This window comes from Hemiscyllium ocellatum, chromosome 1 (genome assembly GCF_020745735.1).
Source record: "Hemiscyllium ocellatum isolate sHemOce1 chromosome 1, sHemOce1.pat.X.cur, whole genome shotgun sequence".
Classification (NCBI taxonomy): Eukaryota; Metazoa; Chordata; class Chondrichthyes; order Orectolobiformes; family Hemiscylliidae; genus Hemiscyllium; species Hemiscyllium ocellatum.
Window position 1 is genome coordinate 97896062 of NC_083401.1, and position 24440 is coordinate 97920501.

At 39.0% G+C, this 24440-nt stretch overlaps 1 protein-coding gene across 8 annotated transcripts in view; it reads left to right on the plus strand.

Annotated features, from left to right (window-relative positions):
- Nucleotides 1-24440, plus strand: part of fryl (furry homolog, like) — a 462166-nt gene that overhangs the window by 359417 nt on the left and 78309 nt on the right. For all 8 annotated transcript variants that reach the window (XM_060824340.1, XM_060824357.1, XM_060824348.1 and 5 more), the window contains 7 exons: nucleotides 4317-4414; nucleotides 11822-11992; nucleotides 13460-13600; nucleotides 19642-19845; nucleotides 20206-20367; nucleotides 21198-21272; nucleotides 23727-23903. In XM_060824340.1, the coding sequence (XP_060680323.1) occupies nucleotides 4317-4414; nucleotides 11822-11992; nucleotides 13460-13600; nucleotides 19642-19845; nucleotides 20206-20367; nucleotides 21198-21272; nucleotides 23727-23903 (1028 nt within the window). The remainder of the gene's footprint in view (nucleotides 1-4316; nucleotides 4415-11821; nucleotides 11993-13459; nucleotides 13601-19641; nucleotides 19846-20205; nucleotides 20368-21197; nucleotides 21273-23726; nucleotides 23904-24440) is intronic.

The following is a 24440-nucleotide window of genomic DNA, read 5'->3' on the forward strand; positions in this document are numbered from 1 at the left end:
TTTCTTGCCTAAACAGTTGAGCACAGGTCTGATAAAAACAAAGTACAATAAAGCTGCCTATTCTTGAGATGTGAAATGGTCTTTATATTACATGTGCCTTAGTGGTTGTAAAGGAATGAGATTGAATCCTTTTTACAAATTCTAACATTTGTAGTTTGTTTCCTTTCTTTTCAAACATAGACCAGCTACTATTCCCATTGAATTTTTTTTAGTTGTGATAACTTGTAATCAGGTTAATTATAAAACTATTGGGAGATGTGACAGATTAGTGCCAAATTTAAACTGGCATATATTGACTACTTTGTAAGAGACGTGTCTACGTCTTACATGAGATATATACTTAGGAATTTAGATATTAACAACAAAGAACATCCCAATTTTGTACGTCATTCATTTTAGACAGATCCTCATCAGGATAGAACTGGATTGATTAATTATTCAAAGTTTGCATGATCGTCAGTACAAGAGACAGATACTTTGTTTGAAATGGCATATTAGGTGTCCTCTTAATAAAGACATTAGCATCCTTGATGTGGAAGGCTCCTTTGACATAAAAGTTATAACTGCTCCTTTTCTTTGGTTCACTCGGTGCAACTGTATTTACAGGTGATTTTGGTGAGTCAGAACTCAAAGTCCAGAAGTAAATATAAAAAGCTCATCAAAAGACTCGGCTTAAAGTATTAAAGTGAGAGTTAAGTACTGTATTGCTTTTTTGCATGCTGGCTTAACTTGCTTTTTGGTATATTTCATATTTTCAATAAACAGTTTGCAGTTTGTCCTGAAATGTATTCCTGATAGTGGGATGCTTTCTCAGTAATTTGTGTAATTCCCCTGTTGTCAACATCTTGGGTGTTACCATTGACTAGAAGCTGAACTGGACTCGCCACATACATACAGTAGCTACAAGAATAAGTCAGAGGCTAGGAGTCTTACAGCAAGCAACTTATCTCCTAATTACATGTATCCTGCCCATCATCTAGAGGCAAGAGTTAAGAGTGTGATGGCATACTCTTCACTTGCCTGGATAGTTGCAGCTCCAACAGCATCGAAAAGCTTGACATCACCCAGAACAAAACACCGTTTGATTGGCACCGCATCCACAAAGATACAGTCACTCCACCTCTAATGCTCAGTCACAGCATTGTGTACTATCTACAAGATGCACTGCAGATATTCATCGAAGAAATTGACCAAAATCCTTCGAAATCCATAGCCACTTCTATCTAGAAGGACAAGGGCAACAGACACATGGGAATCCCATTACCTGCAAATTCCCCTCCAAGCCACTCACCATCATGTTCTTGACTTGTACCTTGTGGATGATGGACAGGCTATGAGGAGTCAGAAGGTGAGTTACTTGCTGCACTGACCAGTTCTTCCTAGTCAGTGTCATGCTCTTGTAGTCACTGTATTTATATGGCTAGTCCAGTTCAGTGTCTAGATAATGAAAACTGTGAGGATGTTGACGTTGGGGGAGTACCACTCACCTTCCTGACTTGGAAATATAATGTGTTCCTTCTGTGCTGATGGGTCAAAATCCTGGAATTAGCTCCCTAAATAGCATTGTCGGTCTACCTACAGCACATGGACTGCACCAGTTCAAGAAGGCAGCTCGCCACCAACTTTTTAAGAGCAACTTGGGACAGCTATAAATTCTGGCTTAGCCAGGGACACCCACATGCCATGAGCGAATTTTTAAAAAAAACAAGACGAAACTTTGTGTTTCCCTACTCGGTCATAATGGGATCTTTGTTAGCTCTGCATCCAAGAAAAAAATGCATGAGGATAGCTTGGAACCTTCCTTTATACTTAGCTGTGATCTATGATGAAGAGCTATTTCAAAATGTAACCATTTTAAAACCATACACAGATTAGCCCATTATTACCCTTAATCTTTCACAATAAAAATATGGACATTTATGTTGTTACTCGCCTTTTTTGCCTCTGTACTGTAAAATGCTTTAAAAACTATCTGATTCTCCAGTGGTCTGATAATTATTTCAGATGGAGTTCCACCATCATAGCAAGCTGTAATGTAATTGCTTGGGAAATTTAAAGATTCCATTGGCCAATTCCGCTATGCATTGGACTTTCTGAAAATATCCATTTAAATCAGACAATTTGAAATGTTCTACTGATATTAAATAGTTACCCAAGAACCGTTAGACTATTAAATACACAGTCCAACTCCTGAGAAAGTATTCAACTAACCTCCTATAACGTAGCTCACCCGGACTCAACCCCCTTCCCCAACCACCTCTCTCTCTCCAGACCCGATATGCCAGCGCCCCCTGTGCTGGGATCTCACCCTCACTTTCCTCCGCTGCTGGATCCAGTGCCCCTTGCAGAGTCCTCAGTGACCTGATTCCTCCACCAACACTGATGTAACTAACATTCCATCACTTACAGGGCCCCATTGTCACCTAGCACCTTACTCCATAGCCACGGCACAATATCCACCCAGCACCCTAAGCCCACATTTATCTTGCATACTTTTCACTTGACAGCAGCTTGATTCTGGAGCTTTAAATTTTGGAATACAGCAGCTTTGCAAAAGTGAGCATAGTTATTATTTCCTGTCTGCTCTGTGTGGACTGTCAGAATAGAAGTATGGCTCTGCATTTCTGAAGGTGCTCAAATCACAATCTCCACTTGGAAATGTGGAGCTCTCTTATAGCATAAAAACGAAGCAGAGTAGCAATTTGAGATTTCCGGTCTTCAGAAAACCTGACTCCACGTTTACACACTACATTTCCAAATTCAGTTCTGTAAGAGAGATCTGACATTGGGATCTAGTAATGGGGTTATGCAAGGCCATAAAAAAGAAAATTGTATTCTGGTTTTATACTTAAACACATTTAATGGTTATAAAAATATTAAATTGATGCTTAAGTTTGGTTAATCAATTAACCATTGTTGGCATATTGCTTGCTGATTTGAATATCCTATTGTAGATATTAGAACGTTGGAAATAGCAGTGAGGAAGCACTAGAATTATACAAGAAGTCAGAGATTGTGAGAAAAGGCTGAAAATTTTGTTTAGAAACAGATGTTATGTGATTTAAGATAGAAATTAAGAAGAGGTTGAATAAACTTTTTAAAAATTGGAAAACTTGAGAAGATAAAATAAGTTTACTGGAGATTGTAGGATCAGGATTATTACGGCAGCACCGAACAGGCAAGTATGATTCAATTTTTTGCAATGAGTTTCTGTTAGAACATGCACGCTTTTCCACATGTGGTTATTGCTTACAACTGAATCGGATAATATTGAAATTATTTTTGAAAAGCATTGAGAAAATGCAGGATGCTTGGTTTTGATTCAAAACCAAGCTGAAGAAGTAGTCTTAAGTCTTGTGGGCCAAAGATGGTCAGGTGCTGTCGTTTTATGTTCCATGATTCATAAATAGGCCTGGGAACAATAACAGCTGCACAGAAAGCTAATCATAAAATATTAATAGAGCAGACCTTGTAAGAATAGTTTGATATATTCTGTTGAGGATTTGCAAAAACAGTTCAAAATATTTATTTTATTAAAGTTTCTTCCATGGGATTTGAGCATTTCCAGTAAGGCCACCATTTCTACTCACCCCTTATTCCTTTTGAACTGTGTGGCTTGTTAGACCTTGTCAAAGGGCAATTGAGGATTAGCCACATTACTGTCGGTTGGAGTCACATGTAGGCCAGACCTTCCCTAAAGTAACTTAGTGAACCATGCAGGTTGATCCAATAATCGATTGTGGTTGTCATGATCATCATTACTGAGTCTAGCAAATACCTGAGTGTCTGGATTATTGGCCTGGTGATGTTACCACTATATCACCAGCTCCTGAAATCTTACATTTGTTATGTTCATGCCTGCTTCTAGCTTTGTTAAAACAATATAATTTTAAGTTTCTGACCAAAATCAAACGATCTAACTTGAATGGACATCTTTGATTTCTATCCAACAATCTTCACTTTACAATACTGGTAGGAATTTAATGTAACTTGATTCATGAACATTTGATTCACTGCAAACTGATTAGAATTAATGGCAATTTCAATAATTACAAGAAAAGTAGTAAATACACTTTTGGAGAGGAATTTTCTAGCTTTGTTGCCTTAGCTCGAAAAGAATCTATCTAAATAAGAATTCCAGTTTCACCAATCAAGTTGCAATTTAAATCTCAGTTCATTTAGTAATGTGAATTACTTTGTTAATATTTTCTATAGGTGGAGTGTTAACCTCTATGTGGTTTAATTTATGTGCATTTATTTATTATTCCTGATTATGACATGATCTGTATTTGACCAGACTTATATTTATTTTTCAGGGTTCCCATTAAATATTCTGTGCCTGCTACCTCATTTAGTTCAACATTTTGATAACCCTACCCAATTCTGCAAGGAAACCGCTGACAGAATAGCAAAGGTATGTACATAAATATTGGAAGGCTGAAAATAAATCCATCTTGAAAATATTCGAAAATTGAGCCTCCACAGCTCTCTAGGGCAGAGAATTTAAACATTCTCTCCTTAACGGCTTGACAGAATACATGCTGAGAGGATGTTTTCCCCTCATGGAACACTTTCATACTCCTGTTCCTATTTCTGAAGGCCTTTTTTATTCCATCTATGGCAAATACAGAGAGAACCTCGATTATCCAAACAAGGTGGACGGGCACTATTCATTGGGATAACCAATAATTTGGATAATCAATTTTACCTTAAACATGGGAAGCCACACTAATCTAACACTGTGCTGTATTGGAGAATTTGTTTAAATTTACGATTTTAATGAGTCTGCCATTTAAACCAATTAATACTTGCAGTCTGCAAGTTACAGGTTAAAATGAGAAGGACTTGCCATCACATAAATACTGTATATCAAATCCCAACATTAAGCAAGGTCCTGAACCGCTTCCACGATTGCACGAGCACTTGTCAGTTTCTGGGAATTCAGTCTGGATACAAAGATAGAAGCATCGCCTCACGCATGCATGTATGTTCGCTGCCTTTATTAAAAAAAACGTGACGAGAATACCCTGTACTGTAAAACACTTACTTTTGCAAAGGGCTGTGTAACAACCCTTACCTAAAAGATATCCAGTTGCTGATGCTTGAGCTGCTTGTGTTTCTTTGTTTTTGCCAGCGTTTTCACATGTTCTTCAGTACAGGTAAATCGATTACACTTACCTCTTTGATGTAACGTTTTTTTGGGACCTCGAAATCATCTGGTATTCCGAAATTTGGGTAATCAATATACGGATAATCGCGGTTCCTCTGTATATCCTTTCTTAGGTAAATAGACCAAAATTGGACACACTGCTTCAGATATGGTCTTATCAAGGCTGTATTCAGTTGCAATAAGACATCTTTCCTGTGGGCTGCACTCAAATTCTCTTATATTAAGGCTAGTATATCATTAGCTAACTTAATTGTTTGCTGTAACTGTATTATAAGATTCCCTTACTCATGAACAAGGATTTCCAGGTTCCTTTCAAGTCCAACATTTCCTGCCCTTTTATTATTTAAGATAGATATTGTGTTTTTGTTTTTTTTCTTAACAAAGCGATAACCTTCAAAGTTTGGGAGAAGATTTGTAGCTCGGGTGCTCTTTGTTGTGGTTCTGTTTGCCGAGCTGGGAATTTGTGTTGCAAACGTTTCGTCCCCTGTCTAGGTGACATCCTTAGTGCTTGGGAGCCTCCTGTGAAGTGCTTCTATGATGTTTCCTCCGACATTTATAGTGGTTTGTCTCTGCCTCTTCCGGTTGTCAGTTCCAGCTGTCCATTGCAGTGGCTGGTATATTGGGTCCAGGTACGTGTTTGTTGATAGAATCTGTGGATGAGTGCCATGCTTCTAGGAATTCCCTGGCTGTTCTCTGTTTGGCTTGCCCTATATTAGTAGTGTTGTCCCAGTCGAATTCATGTTGCTTGTCATCGGAGTGTGTGGCTACTAAGGATAGCTGGTCGTGTCGTTTCATGGATAGTTGGTGTTCATGGATGCGGATCGTTAGCTGTCTTCCTGTTTGTCCTATGTAGTGTTTTGTGCAGTCCTTGCATGGGATTTTGTACACTACATTGGTTTTGCTCATGCTGGGTAATGTAGTGTACAAAATCCCATGCAAGGACTGCACAAAACACTACATAGGACAAACAGGAAGACAGCTAACGATCCGCATCCATGAACACCAACTATCCATGAAACGACATGACCAGCTATCCTTAATAGCCACACACGCAGATGACAAGCAACATGAATTCAATTGGGACAACACTACTATTATAGGACAAGCCAAACAGAGAACAGCCACGGAATTCCCAGAGGCATGGCACTCACCCACCGATTCTATCAACAAACACGTCGACCTGGACCCAATATACCGGCCACTGCGGCGGACAGCTGGAACTGACAACCGGAAGCGGCAGAAACAAACCACTATAAATGCCAGAGGAAACATCATAGAAGCTCTTCACTGGAGGCTCCCAAGCACTGAGGATGTTCCCTAGACAGGGGACGAAACGTTTGCAACACAAATTCCCAGCTCGGCGAACAGAACCACAACAAAGCGATGACCTCACTCTCCAGCATACAAACCTATGAACTGGGAGCAGAAGTAGACCCTTGATCCCTACTCTGTCATTTTCATCATGGTTGATCTAATTACTTTTATATTGCCACCTACTAACTATGTCAATTCACCCCTTGACTTATCAAGAACCACCATCTTTACGTTAAAAATATTTAGACTCTGCTTCTGCTGCCATTGGAAGAAGAATGTTCAAAAGATTCTCAACCCTCTCTCAGCAGGCCTATCCCTTACCTAATATGGCATTTCACTTTAGCTAGTTCTCCTTTTCGTGCCTTTTATTGCTTGTTTTTTAATGTTGAAATACTAGTCTTGAAATAACTTTTCTCACCCTCAAACTGAATGTGAAATTCAATGATATGATCACTATTACCAAAGGATGCTGTAAGGTCACTAATAATTCTGTCTGTATTCTTATCTGTCAGCTTTTTATACTATCACTTAGTGTCTCCAAATTCCCTTGAAGTGTCTTTATACCTTCCTCATAATTCTCACTCCCACCTCGTGTTATGTCATATACAAACGTGGAAATGGTACATTTTAAATCCTGGATCCAAATGATTGATATAGATTGTGAATAGCTGGTAACCAGGGAAGGCGATGACTATTAATCCAGAGACCCAGGTAGTGTTCTGCGGACCTGAGTTCAAATCCTGCCGCAGCAGATGGTGGAATTGGAATTTAATTTAAAAAAACCTGGAATTAAGAATTGATTGATGATCATGAAATAGCTGAAACTTTCCCATCTAGTTCATTAATATCCTTCAGGGATGGAAATCTGCCATCTTCATCTGGTCTGGCCTACGTGTGACTCCTGACCCACAGCAATGTGGTTGACTCTCAATTGCCCTCTGAAATGGCCTAGCAAGCACCTGGCATACCTGAATGAAGTATCAACCTTGGGAAGCCACCAAACAGGATAGCTTGCATGCCAAACAACAAAAGCAGCAAGTGATGGTGCTAAACAATCCCACAACCAACTGATCAGATCTAAACTCTGCAATCCTGCCACATCCAGTTCTGAATGATGGTGAACAATTAAACAACTCATAGGTGGAGGAGGCTCCACAAATATCCCGGTTCTCAATGATGGAAGAGCCCAGCACATCTGTGCAAAAGATAAGGCTGAAGCATCATTTGTATCAATCTTCAGCCAGAGGTGCCAAGTGGATTCATCTCGGCTTCCTCCAGTGGTCCCCAGCATTACAGATACCAATCTTCAGCCAATTTAATTCACTTCATTTAATATTAAGGAATGGTTGAAGGCACTGGATACTGCAAGACTACAAGCCTTGACATCATTCCAGCAACAGTACTGAAGATTTCTGCTCCAGAATTTGCCACTTCAACTCTGCCAATTACTGCCACATCAGTAAAGCGATGGAAAGTGTCATCAACAGTGGTGTCAAGCTACAGCTGCTCAGCAATAACCTGTTTAGTGATGCCCAATTTGGGTTCTGCCAGTGTCATTCAGCTCCTGAGCTTGGTTCCAGCATGGACAAAAGAGCGGGATTCCTGAGATGAGAGTGACAACCTACTTAACATCAAGGCTGCATTCAACTACATGTGGCATCAGAGTGCCCTGGTAAAACAGGAATCATTGGGAGTCTGGGAGCAAGCTGTCTGGTGGTTCGAGTCATACCTGACACACAGGAAGATGGTTGTGATAGTTGGTGGTCAGTCATCTCAGTTCCAGGACATCTCTGCAGGAGTTCCTCAGGATAATGACCTAGGCTGAACCAACTTCAGCTGCTTCATCAATGATCTTCCCCTCCATCATAAGGTCAGAAGTAGGATATTTACTAGTGATTGCACCATGTTCAGTACTGTTTACAACTCTGATACTGAAGCAATCCATGACCAGATGCAGCAAGATCTGGACAATATCCAGGTTTGGGCTGACAAGTGGCAATTAATCTTTACACCACACAAATGCCAGGCTATGACCATCATCATAGAGATAATCTAACTACCGCCCCTTGACATTCTATGATGTTTCCATTTCCCACTGTCAACATCCTAGGAGTTATCAGGAATTGACCAGGGACTCACCACATAAAAACAGTGGCTCCAAGAGCGGGCCAGAGGCTAGGAATACAACAGCGCATAGCACACCTCTTGACTCCCCAAAGTCTATCCACGATCTACAAGGCACAGGTCAGGAGTGTGATGGAATATTCTGCACTTGCCTGGTTGAGTGCAGCCCAACAGCACACCAGCTTAGCAACATTCAGGACAAAGCAGCCTGCTTGATTGGCACTATATTCACAAGCATCCACTTCCTCTACCACTGATGCTCAGTAGCAGCAGTGTGTATTATCTACAACATATACTGCAGGAATGCACCCAAGATCCTCAGAAAGCACCTTCCAAACCCACGACCACTTCCATCTAGAAGGATAAGGGCAGCAGATACATGGGAACACCACCGTCTTCACGTTCCCCTACAAACCACTCAGCATCCTGACTTGGGAAGGAACAGCGAGTCAAAATCTTGGAATTCCCTCCCTAATGGCATTGTGGGTCAACTGCAGCAGTTCAAGAAGGCAGTTCACCAGCACCACCTTCTCAAGGGCAAATAGGGACAGGCAATAAATGCTGGCCAGCAAGTGATGCCCATCTCCCACAAACGAATAAATAAGAAGAATATTTGTTCCTGTGTGAAAATGTTAGAGTCCATTATAAAGGATGTAATAGCAGAGCAATTGGAAATTCGTAGTATGATCAACCACAATCAGCATGGCTTCAAGAAGAGGGAATCATGCCTGACAAATTTATTAGAGTTCTTTGAGGAAGTAACAAGCAAGCTAGATGAAGGGGAAGCAGTGGATGCAATGTGTTTGATGTTTCAGTCGGATTTGATAAGTTACTGTACGTCTAATAAAATAAGAGCCCATGATGTTAGAGTATATTAGCACAAGCTACCTGACTAAGGAACAGCACTCCGAAATAGTCATTTTGACTTAGAGAAGATATTAAGATATTAAACTGAAATCGTACTTCCAAATAAAGCTGTTGGACTTAAACCTGGTGTTGTTTGACTTTTAACTTTGTCCACCCCAGTCCAACACCAGCACCTCCACACCATATATTAGCATGGATAGATGATTACCTAACTAATTGAAGATCAAGTAATGGGCTAAGAGGTCATTTTCATGAGTGCAGTCTGTAATTGCGGAATACCCCAGGGTTCACTGCTGTGACTGCAGTTATTTACAATAAATGTTCATGATTTGGATCAGGAAAGAGAACGTTTGGTAGCCATGTTTGCATGTGGCACAAAAACAGATGGGAAGACAAGTGGTGAAGATGACACGAAGCATCTACCAGGGTTATAGATGAGTTAAACAAGTGTGTATAAATGTGGCAGATGGAATTTAACTTGGGAAAATGGTACTTTTACACTGGCAGGAAGAGTTGAGCTGAATAGTATTTAACTGAAGAAAGACTGCAGAAAGTTACAGCACAGATCTTACAGAATCTTGGAATCCTCATGTAGAAATATCAAAAAGCTAGCATATAAATTCAGCAGGTAACAAAAACGGCAAAAGAAGTATTGGTCGTGAATTCAAAGAGAATGGAGTGTAAAATAGGGCAGTCTTAATAAAACCATGCAAGGCATTTGTCAGACCTTATTTGGAATACTGCTCAAAGTTTTGGGCCCCTTATCTAAAGATAAATATGCTGGTGTTGGAGGCAATCCAAAGAAGCTTCATAGGCTAATTCTGGGTATGGAGGGACTGTATTATGAGGAGAGATTGAGTCTATACTCACTGGAGTTTAGAAGATTGACAAGCGATCTCATCGAGACATAGAAAACCGTTTGAGGACCTTACAGGTTAGGTGTGGAAAGCTTGTTCTTCTCATGGAAATGTCCAGGACCAGCGAGTATAATCTCAGAATAAAAGGTCACCCTTTTAAATCAGAAACTAGGAGGAATGTCTACTCTAGGGTGGCGAACTTGTGGATTTCTTCACCGCACAGGTAGCGATTGAGTTTATTTAAGGGTAGGTTATACAGATTTTTAATCAGGAAAGAAAGGGAGGGTAATGGGGAAAAGGCTGGAAAGTGGAGCTAAGTATTAATAAACCATGATCGAATTGAAAGATGGAGCTGACTTGATGAGCTGAATGGCCTGCATCTTCTCCTTGGTCTTATGGTCTAAATCTAAATCTTAATTTTTTTACAAGCTCCACATACCCTTTTGGAAATCAAATACCTTAGGATTATTAGTAATAATCTTAGAACAGAATTTTTAATGTAGAAACAACGTAGTTGTGGATACTGGAAATCTGAAATAAAAATAAATTATTGAATTGAATGATTTATTGTCACTTGTATTTATCAAATAGTGAAAAGTGTAATATGTCGCTCTGCTCCGCCGTCATTTTGACTTAGAGAAGATATTAAGGTATTAAACTGAAATTAAAATATAAGATTTAAATATAAGTAAAAACAGAGTCATCTTCCTCCCACCTTGAGCTTTGCTCAACATTGGGTGAGGGGTCTCCATAAAGTGCTCTGGACCCACCAGTGCCCCTGCATTACAACCCATTCCTGCAGTACCAATTCAGACCTTCCACATGGTGACTGAAGCCCAATACCTCTGAAGATGATGCTGACCGCAGATGCTGCCCAATTAATATCAAAGTTACCAATCATCAGACACTATCTTTCGCTGCTGGGCCCATCACACCGACATCACCAGCACAAATGTCGCAGCCACCGGGTCTTGTGTTTACTCTTCCACCAACTGCTCTGCCATGGTCTTAATAGAATCTTCTGCCACAAGTTCACCCTGGACCCACTCGAGTATGTCCTGGTTTCAGTCACCGTGATCTAAGTCTTCACAGGAGGTAAGTACAAGAAAAAAAAGGAAAACAAGAAAAGAAACGAAAAGGAAAGCAGATGGAGTGGATGAGACATGGACTGAGGAGCCCTATGCCGCCGCCACCCTGGAATATTATTATGGGAAAAACCCATTCAGTCAAGCAATGCTTTTTTTCAAAGAGAAAAAAGGTGAACCAGTTCCAAAGAACAGTAATTTTCAACTCAAAAATGTCTAATTCTCTCTCCACAGATCATTCTAGTTGCTAAGTTTTTTAAAGGATCTTTGAAGTGGCATTTCCATTTATCACATTGCCACTGAAAAAGAAACAGAGGCTGAAATCGTGGACACTCTTGGCATTGTATTCAGGTAACAAAGTTTTCAAGGTTTTAACGTCTGTACCGGTCATGTTTTTGTCTTAGGTCTGTGCAGAAGAAAAAACCGTCACGCTTTCGAACCTGGCTCACATGATGAGCCTTTATAGCACACACAGTTATTCACGGGACAGTGCAAATTGGATTAATGTGGTTTGTCGATACCTACATGATGCATTCTCGGACATCACTTTGAACCTGGTCACTTACTTAGCTGAGGTAATTTTCCTTTTTTTTGGTTTATCTAGTCAACATGTCTCTTTGTAGAGTTTGTCTGTGTTAAAGCATAGAAGAGGGTGTAGGTTTGCTCGCTGAGCTGTAGGTTTGATAACCAGACGTTTCATTTCCTGGCTTGGGAACATCATCAGTGGCGACCTCCAAGTGAAGCGAAGCTGTTGTCTCCTGCTTTCTATTTGTGTCTTTCTCCTGGATGGGGTTCCTGGGGTTTGTGGTGATGTCATTTCCTGTTCGTTTTCTGAGGGGTTGATACATGGCCTGTAGATCTATGTGCTTGTTTATGGCGTTGTGGTTGGAGTGCCAGGCCTCTAGGTATTCTCTGGCATGTCTTTGCTTCGCCTGTCTCAGGATAGATGTCGACTGGGACAACACATCGCCATAAACAAGTGCATAGATCTAGATGCCATCTATCAACCCCTCAGAAAATGAACAGGAAATGACATCACCACAAACCCCAGGAACCCCATCCAGGAGAAAGATATAAATAGAAAGCAGGAGACACCAGCTTCGTTTCACTTGGAGGTCGCCACTGATGATGTTACCTAGCCAGGTAATGAAACGTCTGGATATCAAACCTACAGCTCAGCGAGCAAACCTACACCCTAAACCTCAACCTGAGCTACAAAACTTCACAAACCTTGCGAAAAGCATAGAAGAAATATTAACCTGCATTTTTTTCTTGTTGACCGGTGTTATACAAGAACCAAGACTACTTAACCTCATTTTTATTGAAATGAAGAATTCATCATGTCACTCTGAGTTAATTCTCTGGCTTCCTCCCCGACCTTAGTGTCCATTCCAGGTTCTCAACTTGTCAGTTATTTTCTCCATTTAACACACAGCACCAATACAGTCTTGTGCTGATGATTTTATTCTATATTTAAGAATTTCCTTCAGATCTTACGTTCTTGGTATTTGTAATTTTCATCACAATGGCTGAATCATCCTAGTTTTAATATTTGTTTCTTTCAATTCAATTGACTTAAGCTTTCCACTTTTCCAATTAGAGTACTGAAGCATTGGACTTTAAAAAAAAATGGCTGTCTGTAGTACATTACATTTGCCATGCATCTCCTAAACTCCTATTTTGTCATCGCATATTTACATCTACAACTGTATGTCACTACCAATGGATGGAACATCATAAACTCCAGATTCTGAAAGTCCAGATACTTATACCTGTGATGCAAGCAGAAGGAAATTTGTTTTCCCATAATGAGATATGAGCAAGGCCATAGGAGAGCCAGTAAATTTCCTTGAAACTTTAATTGCAAAATACACAAGGGTAGAATTTAGCAAACCACAGTATGTTTATGACGTCACCTTTGCTTGTGCATTGCTGGTAGCAATGAATGCAAGTTGCATTTTTAAAATGCCATGTTTTTTTTTGTTTGAAATTACACTGAAATGCCTGTATAGGTATTACCTCTGTGCTATTTTTCTCAACAGCTATTAGAAAAGGGCCTAACTAGTATGCAGCAGTCATTGCTACAGATTATCTATAGCCTTCTGAGTCATATAGATTTGTCTGGAGCTCCAGTAAAACAGTTCAATTTGGAAATCATGAAGATCATTGGGAAGTATGTGCAGGTTAGTCATAAAATAATTCTTGTGCTAAAGCTTATCTCATTTTTGAGCTGCAGTACAATTACTTGGAGCAAATTATATTTTGAAGTTCTTGCGTTTTAATTCATTAAGGTGGGTGTGAAAGTGTCTTCCAACTGAAATATTTGAAAAATAAATATTTTGATTTGTCTCTGCAGTCTGTTGTACAAATAAAACATCTCTGCAATATCTAGTTCAATCTTTGTTACACAAACGTACAGTTCAAACCAGAAGAATAAAACTTTTAGTTTGTACATAGAGATTGAGTCATTTAAATACATTATATCAGGTTGACTTGGCACCTGTGGGAAGCATCTTGCAACAGTATTAGCAGTTTTTCATTTTATTATTTAATTAATACAAATCCCCAGAGCTAGCACTAGACTTCTCATTTGTTGAACTTAAGGTGATTAGCCTGCTGCTTAGTCTGTAGAGGGTATGAACCTTAGCAATGTGCAATCTCGTTTGTCTGTGCGAGTGCTGAGGGGTTTGAACAGGGCCCTGCGGTTGATGACATGGGATAGACGCAAAACCCCATAATCTTTCCTGCAGATGCTACAAATCTGTAATGAAATCTGAAAATAATCCTATGTGTTTGTATTCTATGTTGAGTCTATATGGTCAATCAAGAGGTAAGCTGATATACTTTAAGCTTATACTGAGGTTTACTGGTGCAGTGTTAGATGTTGAGGACATGAGATTTGAGTGAGACACACATTTAAAAATAATGTCAGTAAGCTTTGCAGTTTTGTCAAGTGAATTATGTACAGTTTCACACTGGTATCTAAGTGCAAATGTTTTGAGATCATTTAAATTATTGTGTTAATTCAAATCTGAGCTTCAATTAGATTTTATGATTATATCCAGGAAAAAGAATAGTCTGAGGAAACAGGGAATGTTCAACTTCATTCTGTCATTAACGAAGCAATTCAAAACATGAGTACTTCATCACAGACCTAGGTGAAATTCTTAATTGATTGGCCATGCATGGAATGATTTAACCTCTTGTGCCATCTTCTGTTGCAAAGAAATTTTAAAATTTGAGACACGGTTTGTTACATTTCAAATTAACCTGTGAGCACTTAAAACACTAGATTAAAATATCTGGAAAATGAAACAAGACAACTTTTTAAATTATGTAAAGGGCTTTTCGCAATTCCTATGTTGCCTCCTAGCTTTCGGAGCGCCGTTCCTTCATCAGGTCACAATCACCTGATGAAGAAGCAGTGCTCCGAAAGCTAGTGTGCTTCCAATTAAACCTGTTGGACTATAACCTGGTGTTGTGATTTTTAACTTTGTACACCCCAGTCCAACACCGGCATCTCCAAATTATATTGCCTCAGGAAGATTTCAATTCAGCATGAATGGCTGTTGAGGAACTGTGTAAAGCAACAAGCATTTTAACATTAAAGCTATACCTCAAAGGGAATTTAAGTTTTTTTTTCTTTGATTTGTTTTTAGAGTTATCCTTTGGAATGCACTGCCACAAGAAGTGCAGTGTAGGAGCTTTTCATGAAATGTTTTGCCATTTCAACTATATTTATTTACCTCACTAGAATAGATCCTCACACAAAAAACTAAGCGAATATCTAGATTGTTATTAAAAGACCCAATTAATAATTAGATTGAGAAGTCAGATGTTTAAGACAGTGATTTTAATAACAAGGCACTTAGTTATTTATCTGATATATGGAGAATCTTGTGAATTCAGTGATTGCTATAAATTTTGGGCTGACAATGTTTGGACTTGCTGTTATCCTCCATGACCATTTAACTCTGAAAGGGTTTTGATGGAATTTCAATTGTCAGTTGAGTATGTACAATTGTTAAAGTGAGTAATAGATTGGTTGGATGCAATGGATTGGGTGAGGAAGCAGAATTTGATATTCCTGATAACGGTATGTCGTACATAGAAGGAAATATATTTTTGTGGAATATTCTGTACGGATGATGCAGAAAACAAGCTCTGCTTTTAGAACTGGAGCATAAGGTTGGGGAGTTACATTTTTAGCTGAAAATGTGTTGCTGGTTAAAGCACAGCAGGTTAGGCAGCATCCAAGGAACAGGAAATTCGACGTTTCGGGCCAGAGCCCTTCATCAGGCTTTGGCCCGAAACGTCGAATTTCTTGTTCCTTGGATGCTGCCTAACCTGCTGTGCTTCAACCAGCAACACATTTTCAGCTCTGATCTCCAGCGTCTGCAGACCTCACTTTTTACTCGAAGAGTTACATTTTTACATTTTTTTGTTTTAAAGAAATAGTGCTATTTATCCTGATCTTATCATCCTTATGAAGAGATGAATTAGGAGCAGGAATAGGCCCTTCAGCCATTCTAACCTGCTGCAGCATTGATTAAACTTATGTCTAATCTAATTGTAACCTCAACTCTACATTCCCACCTAACTAAAATAACCATTGACTCTCTTAGTCTAAAGTCAATCTTCACCTGCTTTAAAAATCTTAAATTTTTCCATTTTTATTGCTTTAAAGGGAAAAGAGCTCCAAAGACTTTCAACCGCCTGAGAAAAAAAAATCCTGGTCTCAGTCTTAAAAATGGAATTCCTGACTTTAAAACTGTTGCCCTAAAGCCAAAACTGTCTCACAAAGCAAACGTCTTTTTCAGATTTCACACTCATTTCCCCCCTCAGGATCGTGTACGTTTCAACAGGATAACTTCCTGTCAACTCCAGTGGGTATAGGTCAAGCCTGTCCAATCTTTTTTCATGCATGAATTATTTCCTCTGATCCTTACCTATTCCCTTTACTAACTACTAGCCCAGGTTCAGTTGAGTGAACCTTCTCTGAATTGACTCTAACACACTTGCATCCTCTCTGAAATAATGGGACCAAAACTGCACATACACTCAAGATGTGCCCACACCAATGCTATTTGCAACTACAGCAAAACTTGCCTACTTTTATATTGCATTGCCGTTAGAATAAATGACAACATTACAGTTGTCTGTCAATTCACTCGCTGTGGCTGCAGACTAATTTTGTGATTCATGTACTAGAGCACCCAAATCCCTTTGTAGCATCAATTTTCTACAATCCTGCCATTTAAATAATATGTTACTTTTCTATTCTTCCTGCCAAAGTCAACAAGGTTACATTTTCGTTTATTACATCTGTCAAAATTTGCTTCGCTCAATCAATCTATTTATATCCCTTTACGGACTCATTACAATCCTCTTCGTAACTTATGTTCCCACCAATCTTTGTACCTCCACAAGTTTAGCAACCATAGATTCGGTCTTTTCATCCATGTTATTAATATAACTTACAAATAACTGAGACCTCAACATTGATCTCTGTGATACACTACTCGTCACATCCTGCCAACCTGAACACAACCCATTTGCACCAACCCTGTGGTACCTATTAGCCAACAATTTCTTTACCCGTATGTTGCCATTCAATCTAACAATCTGCCAGGAGGTACAGCTTTAGGACAACGACTGTTTATTCATATGTAAGCAAGGAGACTCTGATCTATCAGTGTAAGACTAACTCTGGAAAGTTTTACACGTCTTCAGGTTTTGTGCGCAAGTCACATATCGAATACCTTTTCCAGTCAATTCTCATCATACATTGACCTCATTTTCTAATGTGGATTTTCCAATAGTTAACAGACTTTGGCTGTTCTTTCACTGAAGACCTCCGTTATCTTCGCTGATTATGTAGCCTCTACTTTCTTGTCTATCACTTCCTGCTTTCCTGACCTTGCCCAACTGCATGTTTCCATTCTTTATCCTGCCTTTGCATATTTGTAGTTCCAATTTATTATTATTGACAAAATTTCAGACTAAAAGTTTAACTTAACTAATGAAAACCTTCATGTGTTAATATTTTATCCCGACACCATGAGATTTTATTTTATGCATTTACCTTTGATGAGGCATTTTGACAAATACGTCTGGACATCTGTGATTTAGAGGTGCTGGTAGTGGACTAGGTGTACAGAGTTAAAAATCACACAACATCAGGTTATTGGAAGTAGTGCTTCCAAATAAACCTATTGGACTATAACCTGGTGTTGTGATTTTTAACTCTGGTTATCTAAGTACACTAGATCCAATGGTTTGCCTTTATCAATGCGGCTTGTTACTTTCTGAAAAATTCTTAACAAGTTCGTCAATCATGATTTAATTTTCACAAAACCAAGCTGATGACCTGATTGCATTAAGGTTTTGTTATTGCCCTACAGTAATCTTTTCAATAATAAGTAGTAGCATTTTCCTTATAACAAACTTTACATTAATCCACTTGTAGTTACTTGTGTTCTGTCTCCCTCCTTTCTGAAAAAAGGAATCACATTTGCTATTTTTCCAATATGACACGACTTAGAAAAATTTTTAAATGAAATTCGGTACATCTACTATCTCATTTGTTTTAATGCCCTAGGTTAGGCCAGGGAATTGTCTGCTGTTGGTTCTAATGACCTTCTCAGTACCTTTTCCTGCAGTAATTATCACACCGTCAGCCACGTGTACCTCATGAAATTAGTTTCCTGATAGGGGCTGTTAATCTGATCCAGTCAGGGAGCTCTGACCAACAGATCAAGTCTCTCACTGCGTCTCACACTTGCACACACACCATGGGTGCTGAGGAAAAAAATAAGCACTACCGCAGTTAAGTGGTAGTGTGGGGGTTAATAAAAAAAAAATAACCAGGAGATGTTACGTTAGAGCCCGGTGTCCTTGGAGAAGGAGCACGCAGTATCCACCAACACCTTGGAGTTGTTCAGGGAGAGGTGGGCGCCGCAGGGAGTGGAGTGCATTATTTCCCCCTCCAACTCTATTTTGATTTAGTCCCTGCCCTCCCCTTCACTGTAAAAAAAAAGAGAGAAAAAAAGAATAAACAGGAGTGTCTGTTCATTCTGAAAGCTGACTCAGAGAGCTGGGTCAGTGTCAAGGAATTTCCATGTGTAAATAAAGGGTGATTTAGTGATGGCCTCTATGAAGTTACTTCATTTTCCTAATGATTGTATATGTTTTAAGTTCCTGTCTTGCTTTTCCTTCTGATTCACGGTTATATTTTGGATGTTATTTGCATTTTCTCAGTGCTGTTCAGTTCATTTGTCATTGCTTATTTTTTATTAATTCATCAGATTCCCTCAGTTGCACTCACTTTGCTTTTTCGATTTAATAAATGTTTCATAATTATCTTGCAATAATTTCATCAGTTGCATTTGATTTGTATTGTGAACATTGTGTTTTATTTAAGTTTTAGTTATTCAACAAAATAAAATATAAATTACCAATTTGGAATAATGATTCATTTTGAAAAGAGAAGAGAAAGTACGCACTGATTTCAGCTCTTGACCATATTTGATTCATTCACTCTCACTCATTGTTGCAGTAGCAAAAGCATAATAAATAGCTGTGCTTAAATTTGTGAGTGTGTTTGATTTTTAAGATTATGGCTTGGGTGGAGTTTATCGATTCGAGTATGGGTTGGGTTGTTTATTAAGTAATCAGAACAACTTAGTACCCAACCAGGCAGCTTAAAAATCAATGTTTAGGGAATCTTTAACTTGGAGTCATGCTGAATCAAAGGGGACTACTATTTTCATTGGATGAATTGAGAGAAGCAGAGGATTAGCTATTCCCATGTAACCCTCATAATACCGACTATCAGCTGATTTTAAAATGTTTTGTCCAGTATTTAGAAATAAGACTGTTAATAATGTATGACATATCAAAGGAAAAATCAGTAAAATGCTATTTTTCTAAAGGGAGGGCATCCTAACTGCTGTTTTATTCGTTCATAGGATGTGGGAGTTAATGGAAAAGTTGTCATTCCCAAGTGCAGTTTTCTGCTTTTGTATAAATCTGTTCTCTTTATCCTTACTTGGCTTTAAATTCACAAAGCTGACTCTGTCATGCATCCCTTAGATTATAATCTTGTCTCATTGCAATGGTATGTTATAATCAGATTACAACATACTTTGCAGTTCTCCAATGGTATTTTGTACAATAAACATATGTTGAGCAGTAAAATCATTGTTTCATTTATTTTACTTAGAGTCCATACTGGAAGGAAGCACTTAATATTTTGAAGTTAGTGGTATCTCGGTCAGCCAGCCTTGTTGTGCCTGATGAAGTGCATAGATCAAATTACGGAGGCGAGTCCTGTACATCTCCTGAAATTTCCTTCACAAAAATTTGGAACAATGCGTCAAAAGAATTGCCTGGAAAGACTTTAGATTTCCATTTTGATATCTCTGAGGTATGTGTCAGGTGTTCAAAATAACTGTACCTTTAGAAAATAAATTCATTAATAGTGATCCTATTGGCAACAATTTGTCAACATTCTGGAAAGGATCAATTAAATCCTTTGTTGAGTTTTTTTATTGTTTTGTTTGTGTGTTACAATTATAGTATTTTAGATTTGTAGTCATACATATGTTGCTGCTATTGAAGAACCTGGATGAAGCTTTTATCCTTTTATTCTACTGGTCTACTGTTACAGAGCTTACCTTGGGCATGTGAATGTCTGTATTGTGTGTACAGCAAAGAAATTTCACTGAATCCATTTTTGTAAGTATACCTGGCTAATTTTATTTTAATCCTATTTTGGAATATGTAGACGCCAATTATAGGACAGAAGTACGGTGATCAGCATAGTGCTGCATGCCGAAATGGAAAGCCAAAAGTTATTGCTGTCACTCGCAGTACCTCTTCTACATCTTCAGGGTCCAACTCAAACGCCTTAGTACCCGTCAGCTGGAAAAGGCCGCAGCTATCCCAGGTACAGTGAGTTCCATTCAAACCAAAGTCAAAATCACGTCTTCCAATAAATCACGTCTTCCAATAAATCACGTCTTCCAATAAATCACGTCTTCCCATAAATCGTGTCTTCCCAAATAAAGTGCGTTGAAAATGAAGACTCAGACCACCTCTATTCCACTGAAGTTCAGCACTAATTGATAATCTTATTCAAAGCTGATGTGAAATCTGGAATGTCATGCTGCTGTAGGTGGAATGCTGTTCAGGGATTGTCATGTAGTTGGTAGAACATCACTTTTCATTCAACCTAACTGACCCCACAGTTGTTTGATGTTGACACCAGATATGAATAATATTTCCTTGACCTTTCACACCTTTAATGCATAGAATCAATGAAAGTTGTTAATATTAGTCAAAATTACAAAAACAGGTTTATATTGTGCTCCAAATTATTTGGACCTGGCTGCAATGCAATAATGTACAAAAACAGCCCACAGTACTACTTCAGTGATACGCTGTTTATCACATCCAACATTTTCATGAAGTATTAAACAATTTCTTCATGGAACCAAAAGGTATTTTGTTACAATGCTGTAAGGGAAACCTTAGAAACTGATATTGCTATATAGCACTGTGTTCAAGAGAGCCATGATGGAAACAATGCAAAGTTATTTTTAGAGGATGTGACACTTTGATCTCGGCTTTACTTTCTTGCAGAAGTATAATTAAAGTGTAGGTTGTGAGGTAGCCTGTTCATATTCACGTCTTATGGTGCTTAGTTTGATTGAATAGCTTTTTGGAAAATATTCTGAATCTTTTATTTTCTTGAAACCTTTGGTTGTTTTATTTTAGAGAAGAACAAGAGAGAAATTAATGAATGTGCTGTCACTTTGTGGCCAAGAAGTTGGTCTCCCAAAGAACCCATCAGTAAGTTAAACGTTTTCTGTCTAAAGTTTATTTTCAACTTTCAGCATTATACATTATTTTAAAATGAAAACCCTTGCATTTTAATATAGCTTTACCATGCTTCTTTAAAAAGTGATGTCTTCTGTCTTTGGTGGGCATTGAATAGGTATTTAGAGTCATAGACTCAGAGACATACAGCACGGAGACAGAACCTTCGGTCCAACTTGTCCGTGCCGACCAGATATCCCAACCCAATCTAGTCCTACTTGCCAGTACCTGACCCATATCCCTCCAAACCCTTCCTATTCGAATACCTATCCAGAAGCAAATGTTGCAATTGTACCAGCCTCCACCACTTCCTCTGTCAGCTTATTCCATACACGTACCACCCTCTGCGTGAAAACGTTGCCCCTTAGGTCCCTTTCATATCTTTCCCCTCTCACCCTAAACCTATGACTTTGTCTGTTTATTCTATCCATGCCCCTTGTGATTTTGTAAACCTCCATAAGGTCACCCCTCAGCCTCCGACGCTCCAGTGAAAACAGCCCTAATCTGTTCAACATCCCCCTATAGCTCAAATCCTCCAACCCTGTCAACATCCTTATAAATCTTTCCTGAACCCATTTCAAGTTTCACAACATCTTTCCAATAGGAAGGAGACGAGATTTGCACACACTATTCCAACAGTGGCCTAACCAATCCTGTACAGCCGCAACATGTCCTCTCAACTGCTATAAACAATATTCTGACCAATAAAGAAAAGCATACCAAACGCCGTTTTCATGATTTTATCTACCTGCACTCCAAGGTCTCTTTGTTCATCAACACTCCCTAGGTCCTTACCATTAAGTGTATAAGTCCTGCTAACATTTGCTTTCCCAAAATGCGGCACCTTGCATTTATCTGAATTAAACTCCATCAGCCACTTCTCAGCCTATTGGCCCATATACTCAAGATCCTGTTGTATTCTGATGTAACCCTCTTCATTGTCCACTGCACCTCCAATTTTAGTGTCATTTGCAAATTTACTAACTGTACCTCTTATGCTCACATCCAAATCATTTATGTAAATAACAAAAAGTAGAGGACCCAGCACTGATCCGTGTGGCACTCTTTCCGATAGGAAGGAGACCAAAATTGCTCAAAATATTCCAACAGTGGCCTAACCAATGTCCTGTACAGCTGCAACATGACCTCCCAACTCCTGTACTCTGACCAATAAAGGAAAGCATACCAAACACTACCTTCACTATCTTATTTACCTGTGACTCCACTTTGAAGCTGCACTCCAAGGCCTCTTTGTTCAGCAACACTCCCTAGGACCTTACCATTAAATGTATAACTCCTGCTAAGATTTGCTTTCCCAAAATGCAGCACCTCGCATTTATCTGAATTAAACTCCATCTGCCACGTCTCAGCCCATTGGCCCAACTGGTCAAGATCCTGTTGTAGTCTGTGGTAACCCTCTTCGCTGTCCACTACACCTCCAATTTTGGTGTCATCTGCAAACTTACTAACTGTACCTCTTATGCTCACATCCAAATCATTTATGTAAATAACAAAAAGTAGAGGACCCAGCACTGATCCGTGTGGTACTCCACTGGTCACAGGCCTCCAGTCCGAAAAACAACCCTCCACCACCACCCTCTGGCTTCTACCTTTTGAGCCAGTTCTGTATCCAAATGGTTAGTTCTCCCTGTATACCATGAAATCTAACCTTGCTAACCAGTCTCCCATGGGGGACCTTGTCGAAAGCCTTACTGAAGTCCATATAGATCATGTCCACCGCTCTGCCCTCATCAGTCCTCTTTGTTACTTCTTCAAAAAACTCAATCAAGTTTGTGGGACATGATTTCCCACACACAGAGCCATGTTGACTATCCCTAATCAGTCCTTGCCTTTCCAAAGACATGTACATCCTTAGCCTCTGACTTAGTCTTGCAGTTACGGTATTTAAATGCTTAGTTTCTGGTCAGTGGTGACACCCTGGAAGTTGATAATGGGGGATTCCGTGATGGTATTGCAATTATATGTTGAGGGAGGATGGTTAATCTTGCTCTTGTTGGAGATGGCCATTGCCTGGGTCTTGTGTGGCACGAATGTTACTTGCTGCTTGTCAGCCCAAACTTGGTTATTGCCCAGGTCTTGCTGCATTTGAACTTGGACTGCATCAAGCAGAGATTTGAAAACATGAGTGAAAATTTTAAAATCAAGATATTCCTCAATTCCATTCACTTGTAGGTCAGCAAGCATGAAGAATTGGAACACAACTTATGCTATTCCCAAGGGTATTATTTCCTGGTACCCAGGTATCAGATATATTTGGCACAGACTTGGAGCTGGCCACATATTCAACCTCAGACACAAGGAGTGTCACAAGGTGGCTTAAAGATGGGGAGAATAAAAAACATCACTTCAAAATGTGTTTTTTCAAAGGCATGTTATACCTGTGTATAATTGCAAAACATTTTTTAGGTTGTATTTTCATCCAGTGAAGACCTAGATATTACAGAGCAGCAGACAAGTTTAATCTCCACAACTGAAGAGCCGATCAGAGAAGAGGAAGTACCAATAGAGGATGCCAATACTGAACAGCAATTTGGAGTGTTGAAGGATTTTGATTTCTTAGATGTTGAATTGGAAGATGCAGAGGTAAGAAACTTCTGCAATGGTTTGAGTTGGCAAACTAAAATTGCACGTTTTTTTTACATTTTATTGCACCATGGACATGATAACAAAGTTAAGTATCAGAAAAGGGAAATTATAATGTTATATTCAAATTCCACTTTATTCAAGTGCTACCTTCAAGAAAAACATTGTCCATAAAATGTGAGTTACTCTAGACTACAATTTTGAAGACAGTTGTAAATTATTCTGGTTTCCTTTTTGAGATTTAGTAAAATGAATGTTTGTAAACTTGCAGTTTTTTAAAGGTGAGCTTATTTCACTTAAATCCTCTTGTAGTTTGGGAAAATAAATAAACTAATAATCTACTTCCCAATTAATTTTGCTTTGAATGTGCTGATTGTGCCAGAAGGCAATTTGTCACAGCACTTTGCATGCAGAACTTTTTCTGGATTCACTTTTAATATACTTCGATTGAATTTTAAGAGTTAAGTGTTAAGTTGGTATATAGTGGGGATGCTTCTAACTCAAAGTGGTGTTGATTTAAGCCACACTGCAAAGTTT